The following is an 8,247-nucleotide window of genomic DNA, read 5'->3' as shown; positions in this document are numbered from 1 at the left end:
AGAAGGGATTGATTTGTAGTCTGTTCTTACCTTAGCATTTTGGATGCAGGGACAGAGGGCCCAAGCTGCGCTGGCCTTCACATCTGGATGAGGATTTTTCAGCAGGGACCATAGCAAACGAACTCCATCTAATCGATCAATTATCCTAATGTGAGACCAAAAACAGAAGTATAAACTGTAATTAGTATTTAGGAATGAAACTTAAGTGGCCTATCTATCCACACAACTCTAATTATTTTTCTCCTTGTGACATTTGGCTTAGATTTTTTTTTTTTTTTCAAAACTAACAACAGCCAGGGAGTCTGGGTGGCTCAGTGGGTTAAGCAGCCAAATCTTGGTTTCAGCTTGGTTTTAATCTCAGGGTCCTGAGTTCAGGCCCCATGTTGGGCTCCACCCTGGATGTGGAGCCTACTTAAAAAAAAACTTTAACAGCAGGAATAGAATGTGCTACTAAACTGTAAGCTCTCTGATTTCAGTTTTAAATTCATGACACAGAAAGCAAGCTCTGGGATAATTATGATTCACGCAAATGTAAAATCAAGCCATGTAATTTTTTAATGAGTTGTACACAGACTGTTACCTAAATGTCAAAATACTAGTTTCTTTTATATAGTAACATCTATATACTTTCCAAAACAAATATTTATGCCTGAAAACTGTGAAGTTACCTTTTTTATTTGGTCTACCCTTAATTGACTTACCTTACTATATGACATATTTTAAACTCTGCCAGTCCTAATCTAGCATTAGGAATTAAAATCATTACACCACAGTGCACCCTTTGTTAGGCATGGATAACACGTAACTTGTTTTCCATGTGCTCCCTTCTCAGCAAGACTAACATTGCAGACTGTGTTATAATTACTTAAACACACTGTAATCAAAATATCTTCATGACTAGCTGAAAAATGAATTATCATCAGAGTCATCTCTACACCATCTGTCTTCTGTTTATATATCAATCAGTCCAGGGAGCATAACCTTGCATTAAGGTCCATTGAGTACACTTGCAGTTGAGAAGATGGCCAAACAAAACTTAATATCCTTTACAAACATGGCTTTGTTCAGAAAGATATGTTAAACTCAAAACAGATGAAAAAAGATAAAGAACATCAAAACTCCTTTGATTTTTAATCTTGAGTAAAACACATGTAGTATTTAGCCACAGACAGAATAAATACTACTATTTTAGAAGACCATTCAAATTATCTCTTGAAAACTGACATAAAGACAACTACATATCATATTGGAGATGAGTTGGCCAGGAAAAAAAAATTATTTCAACTGGTCCAAATATGATACCAGGCTTGCATAACCTTATAAAATAGCTGGTAATGCAAACAGCCTGTAGTAAGATACAAATTGTCTCTTTAGAAAATGACTTTTAATAAGAAAGAAGCACACTGAGAAAGTATTTTAACACAAAGTTTAACTAAATAGCTTTCCAAACTGTAAAGCTCTCTGTCGATATCATGCTGAGAGAAAAAGTTTTATTTCTCAACTGATGGAAAATGTAAAGAAAGATACCAAGCACTTCATAATGAATGATTTACTTTACAAAATTAAACAATCTTACTGCCTTACATATGCCACTGAAAGCATAATTGATACTAATCCTTGGGTCTATTTTTTTCACATGCAATTAATTTCTCAGTGAACAATAGGTCTGTCCTACCCTCTTGCAAATGTAGCAGTAAAATTTGCATTGGTAATATTTAACTGGACAGTGCTGGACATAACTTGACATTAGAGCAGAAATCATTTGCATGGCACATCTTTTCAGGTTTCTTTTAAAGGGATAATTCGGTGTGTTCTGGACTCCCACCCCTCTGACAAAATTTCACAATTAGCTATAAAAATTCACTATTAATTATAAAACTATATCTATTGTCCCCAATCATCACCCAAAACCTTAGGCAATTAATTCATTAGCTGCTTAGTTGTAACAGATGAGGATTGTGGCTTCATCACTGGTGCCTTAGAAGACTCAGCACAGGGGATCCCTGGGTGGTGCAGCGGTTTGGCGCCTGCCTTTGGCCCAGGGTGCAATTCTGGAGACCCGGGATCAAATCCCACGTCAGGCTCCCGGTGCATGGAGCCTGCTTCTCCCTCTGCCTGTGTCTCTGCCTCTCTCTGTATGACTATCATAAATTAAAAAAAAAAGAAGACTCAGCACAGCACAGAGTAATAACCTTAGTGAGGGGAAACGTGATTGACACACATTTGCAAGCACAGGAACTAACAAAGTCAGGCGGTAGCAGACTATAGGATTTAACTGGCCCTCCCAACTCCCTCATTCTCTGTATCAAGTTATTTACTGCTGATTTTTACTTCACAATAAGTCAAGTATCAGGGCGCCTGGATGGCTCAATTGGATGAGTGTCTGACTCTTGATTTTGGCTCAGGTCAAGATCTCAGGGTGATAAGATTGAGCCCAGGTCAGACCCACACTCAGCACAGTGTCTGTGAGTCTGCCTGAGATCTCCTCCCCCTTTGTCCCTCCCCCTGCCCCCCTGCACATGCTCTATCTCAAATAAATAAAATCTTAAAAAAAGCGCCAAGTATGTGCCCTTACTTCCCCCTTCCACCTGCCAGCGCCCTAATTCTGATCTTTACCACATCATATCAGGATGGCTATTGTAGCTGCACCCTTGGTGTGGGGTCTTCAATTTCTCTCAATTCTATCCATCCTATAATTCCTGTGAAATTGATCTTCCTAAAGGACCTTTTGGAGCTTCTGTAGTGGCTCCTTGAGAGCAGGTCCCCAGGTTTATTCAGTCTGTTCATCACACCACCTCGCACATTTAATCAATGCCTGCAATTCCCGGAGAAACTTTCCAATGGCTTCCCATTACCCCTGTGGTATTAAAACCCTGATTCCTGAACTCAGTAGTTATCATTTTCAATAAGCTGATTTATTCTTCCCAATTTCCTATATTTGGGCATTTGCTTATAAAACTCTTGTGCCATCTACGAAACACTAAGTGCTAAGCATACAGAAATAACATATACAGTCAACTCTCGTTACTTGGGGGGTAGTTATGTTCTATAAAGTCATTGCAAACAGGGAATTAATCAACACTGAACCATTGCTCCTGGTTCTCCCAGGGAGAAATACAAAATTTTGTCCCTGAGAGCCTCTGTTCAGAACATTTTTGTCAAATGATCTATAACCATGTTCTATGTGTGTTTCTGTTTAAAGCACCTTGTTTAATATATATTGTTGAGTCATTAACATTGAACCAGCCCATGGCCAGCAGCACTGCCATTCATCCTGAGCAAAGCTTCCTAACACCTGTAGTTTCTGTGTAAGGCATGTTATAATCTTCTTGCGCTTGGGAACATTAGACCAGATGGCTCTTTCCCTCTGCTTAGGGACCATGTTAAGCAGCAACATAACCAACTCAAAACACAAAAATGTGAAGCATGTGGCATGACACAGGTTGTAAAAAACGATGCTTGTTTACAGTAGAAGAGCTGAAACAAGAAGACAGAGCCTGGCCCTCTGTTCAGTATCGGCTGAACAGGTGCATGAGGTGACTTCAACTGTTCCTGCTCTGTGCATGTCTGTGAATGACAGCGAAAGTGCTGTACTGCTTTGGAGGTTACAAATAAATTTTAGCAGGGATGTGAAGTCACAAACATGGAATCTACAAATAGGATTTTAACTGTCCTTCAGGAAAGTACAGTCTAGTGAGGGAGATAAACCGTTATAATCCATTATGATAAATACAGTAGATGGGTGCATGGGGTTCCATATGAACACAAAGAGGACACAATAGTTTACTGACAGGCTACAGAAAGTCTCTCAACTGTGAGTCTTTCCCTATACCAGATCCAAAACAAGATAGTCTTTGCTCCATGAATCTAAAATCTCTCCCAACACAAATACATTCATTTCTAACCTCATTCTTTCAAAGTACCTGTTCAAGTTCTAAATCTAACCATTGGAATAATCTTCCATTTGAAAGTCGAAGGTGCGTTTTCATAAAATTTCTTTGAACTTTATTGCTTTTTGCATATACAGCAATGGGTTTATAGGTAGCATTAGTTTACACCCACAGGCCATTGCAAATGGGTTTATCTCCTTTTGTATAGTTTTTTAAATCTGATTAGCAGCTTGTTCTGAATTCGTTTTCAGTAGTAAGTAAGCTCTTCTCATTTTGATTATCAATTGAATTTTACATTAATTCTTTGACATTATAAACACAAAACTGAATTGTGTTTTCAAAATCTTCAACTTTATCGTAGAAGTCAAACTGTGTGGCTGGCAAAATAATAGTTCTAGAAAGATGAATACATATTCATACTCTGACTATTAAACAAACCCAAACAAACTAAAAATGATGTAGCTGCTTGTTATGTTTCTTAGGGGTTTTTGTTGTTGTTGTTATGGTAACATTTGCCAAGATTGTTAAGAAGGTTGGCTGGCTTGCCTGCCCACTGAGGACATGTATATCAACAAAAGTGAAGTGTCTGTGCCCACAGAGTAGGCATAGCCAAGGTTGTAGAGTTTCTTTCTGGCAATGTCAACAGAACTATATTGAAACCATAATTTTACATGATTTCTAAAAATCTCACAATTTTCACTGAAAAGTACACTGGTAAATATTATTATCTCGTGGTGGCTCACAATAAAGGTGGTTGACCTGAGAGAACATGTTATTCTTACACCTTGTTAGAGGATGCAACTGAAATCTATAGATTTTAAAATCAAGTTGGCAACTCAGTAAAAATGGAAACATGAAAAGGATGTCAGAATTAAGTGGTCAGGGACACCTGGGTGGCACAGTGTTTGAGCATCTGCCTTTGGCTCAGATAGTGACCCCAGAGTCCTGGGATCGAGTCCCATATTGGATTCCTCGCAGGGAGCCTACTTCTCCCTCTGCCTGTGTCTCTGCCTCTCTCTATCTCTCATGAATAAATAAATAAAACCTTAAAAAAAAAGAATTAAATGGTCACCTATGAAAAGCTACAATTAGAAAAGAATTTTACTTTTTTATAATGATTCTCAATGTTTTTATGTTTATCTCTCTAAATATTAGAGATTCTACGGGAGACCAAATTTGAAGAAAAAAAGTGAACATGACAAACTCTGGAAAGTTATGTCCCAGAATTTCTTGGCCCTGGTAGTATAGAATGATAACCTCTCCTTTTATAGTTGTGTAAACAATATGATTAGAAAAGTCCCAGAAACATTTTCTCAGGGGAAAAAAAAATCATTCTTACAGTAAATATTAAGAGAGTGCCCACTAGGTGCCAGGTAATTTTTGAGGCACTGGGGATATTTCCACCTTGAAAGCAAACTGAAATCCCTGCTCTCATGGAGCTAATATTCTTTTGGGAAAAGACACAGAATAAAAGAGCAACCTGGCACATTATATGAACTATTAAAGTGACTGGAAAAAAAATAAACCAGAGAAGTGTGGTGGGATAGACGAGTGGCGGGGGGGGGGGGGCGGTGCAAGGAGGCTGTCCATGCAACAGTAACATGTGGCAGTACCCCTGCAGGGGTGAGAGAAGCTAGCACAGGGCTACAGAAAACAGTGTTCTGGTACCTAGTGCAGTCCCTGGCATGAAGAACTAGTCATTCTCAGTAAACACCAAATGAAAGTTACTCAGTAGTTGTTACATGCATACAATATTAATATTGGATCCTAGAGAACATATACTCCAACACTTTTATTACCCAATGAGAAAGCAGAAGTAGAGTGCCTAACCAACTCTGTATGATATGTGGTATGTTGGTTGGATATGCAAATAAAACATAATTTATTTTTTCTTTCTTCCCTGGAAAAAAAAAAAAAAGCATGATTTAGATGAGTGTGTGAAAAGCAGCTGAGGCATGGCTTGCCCAAAACAGAGAGCAAAATGGACCGACACAAATATTAATACTTATGGTTACCACAATGACAAGACACCCATTCCACTCACTACCCCTTCTGTTTTATAATCTGCCTTTTTAATTCAATATATGTAATGGAGCTTCTGTGTCAATGAATGCAAATGAACGTAGATTCATAGTAATCATTTTAATGACAAGTATTGCTATATTGATGTACCATAATATAGTTAACTGATCCTTTATTAATTGAAATTAGGTTCTTTCTGGTTTTGCAAAATAATAAAAATAACAACGCAAAGGCCATCCTTGCATTCTTTTGCAATGCACTGATTATTTTCTAAGGACACATACTGAGAAATGGAATTGCTCAGTAAAGATTTTGTATATTTTAATTTTTAATACACAATAGCAGACTATTCTCCATAAAAGTTATGTCAATTTGATTCCACATACACAGATCATAAGACTACCAGCCACCAGCAACAGCAACTATCTTAATTTTGTCTCTACATGCAAAAACTTTAATTTTCACCTTAATTCTTTTTCTCCTTCATTATGGAATATTTCAAACATACTTAGTTTTTAATGGTAAATAAACATGAATAACACACAACTTTCAAAACCTCATTGCCAGTGTCATCTATCAGTATAAATGTGTGTTTATTTTTTCTAAACCATTTGTAAGTGAATTAGAGAAATAATATAATTCACAGCTAAAATTTCAAGAAGGTCCTATCCTAACAACATCTTCCCTACCTTAAAGTTTTAGCATCTATTAATTATCCTTGCCTAAAATAATTATTTTATTGGGAGTTAGAGTAAACAAAATTAAAAAAACCACTACATTTATTGACTGAATTCTTTAATAAAGAGAGCTTCCTCTCATCACCTAGGGGCTCAGTTATCCTACAGAAAAGCAGAATAAGTTTAATCTATTCCCTTTAACCACTAATTTGTTGAGTAAGAAGTTACTATACTGGTTATTTCCAGTGGAAGAGGAAATTTTTCTTCTCTCTCATTTTCATTCTTCCTCAGTATTTAAAATCCTGTGTAATTAGATCTATCAATTATTTTCTTTATGATTTTGATCTTTTACTTATGCTTAGAATAGCCATCCATACCCCCAGATAGTAAAACTTGAATATTTCTTTTGTTCTCTTATAATATACTTTGCTGGGCAGCCCTGGTGGCTCAGTGGTTTAGTGCCGCCTGCAGCCCAGGGTGTGATCCTGGAGACCCTGGATCGAGTCCCACATCGGGCTCTCAGAATGGAGCCTGCTTCTCTCTCTGCCTGTGTCTCTGCCTCTCTCTCTCCTCTCTGTGTATTCTCATGAATAAATAAATAAAAATCTTAAAAAAATATATACTTTGCTTATACTTAAATATGTTAATTACCTGAATTGTCTATAAGAAGGAAGTGGAGATCCAGCTTTTTTATGGTCATTCTGTGATAGTATACTAAAATTTAAAAAAATATTAAGTATGGTGGATCTGTTTCCTCAGGCAATGGACATAAAAGCAAAACTGAATATTGCAACTACATCAAACTAAAAAGCTTTTGTACAACAAAGGGAACTATCAATAAAATAAAAAGACAACCTACTAAATAAGAAAAAACCACGTCTGATAAGGGATTAATAACAAAATATTTAAAGAATACAATTCAGGGATCCCTGGGTGGCGCAGCGGTTTGGCGCCTGCCTTTGGCCCAGGGCGCGATCCTGGAGATCCGGGATCGAATCCCACATCGGGCTCCCGGTGCATGGAGCCTGCTTCTCCCTCTGCCTGTCTCTCTTTCTCTCCCTCTCTCTGTGACTATCATAAATAAATAAAAAAAATTTTAAAAAAAAAGAATACAATTCAACACTGAAGCCCACAAATAATCTGATTAAAAATAGGCACAGTACCTGAAAAAGGATATTTCCAAAGATATCCGGATGGCCAAGAGACACATGAAAAAATTTTCAACATCACCTACCACCAGAGAGATGCAAATCGAAACCACAATGACATGTAACCTCATATCAGTCATAATATCCTAAATTTTGATATGTAGTTATATAGTTATATATAGATATATTTATTTAGCCTATCTAATTTATTCCATTTATCTGTCCATACTTGCACGATTCTTGTTTTCTTTTCTTTTCTTTTCTTTTCTTTTCTTTTCTTTTCTTTTCTTTTCTTTTCTTTTTTTTTTTAGAGAAGGAGAGAGCAGGGGTACGAGCAGAGAAAGAGGGAGAGAGAGAATCTTAAGTAGGCTCCATACCCAGTGAGAAGCCCAACATGGGGCTCAGCCTCATAACCCTGAGATCATGACCTGAAGTGAAATCAAGAGTCAGACATTTAACCCACTGAGCCACCTAGGTGCTCCTAATTGTTTGTTTTTAATAGTATGGGTA

General features: G+C 37.2%; 1 protein-coding gene and 1 long non-coding RNA gene across 8 annotated transcripts in view; one reads left to right on the top strand and one right to left on the bottom strand.

Annotated features, from left to right (window-relative positions):
- LOC144313749 (outer dynein arm-docking complex subunit 2) overlaps positions 1 to 8,247 on the bottom strand; it is a 251,252-nt gene that overhangs the window by 146,768 nt on the left and 96,237 nt on the right. For all 7 annotated transcript variants that reach the window (XR_013379382.1, XR_013379383.1, XM_077896982.1 and 4 more), the window contains one exon: positions 31 to 145. Coding sequence is in view for 5 of the 7 variants with exons in the window: in XM_077896982.1 (XP_077753108.1) it covers positions 31 to 145 (115 nt within the window). In the remaining 2 variants the exon portion in view is untranslated. The remainder of the gene's footprint in view (positions 1 to 30; positions 146 to 8,247) is intronic.
- The window catches only part of LOC144313754 (uncharacterized), a 213,387-nt gene that overhangs the window by 165,675 nt on the left and 39,465 nt on the right, over positions 1 to 8,247 (top strand). The window lies entirely within an intron of this gene.

Source organism: Canis aureus, chromosome 5, assembly GCF_053574225.1.
Source record: "Canis aureus isolate CA01 chromosome 5, VMU_Caureus_v.1.0, whole genome shotgun sequence".
NCBI classification, from domain to species: domain Eukaryota; kingdom Metazoa; phylum Chordata; class Mammalia; order Carnivora; family Canidae; genus Canis; species Canis aureus.
This window is presented reverse-complemented; position numbering and strand designations above follow the sequence as displayed.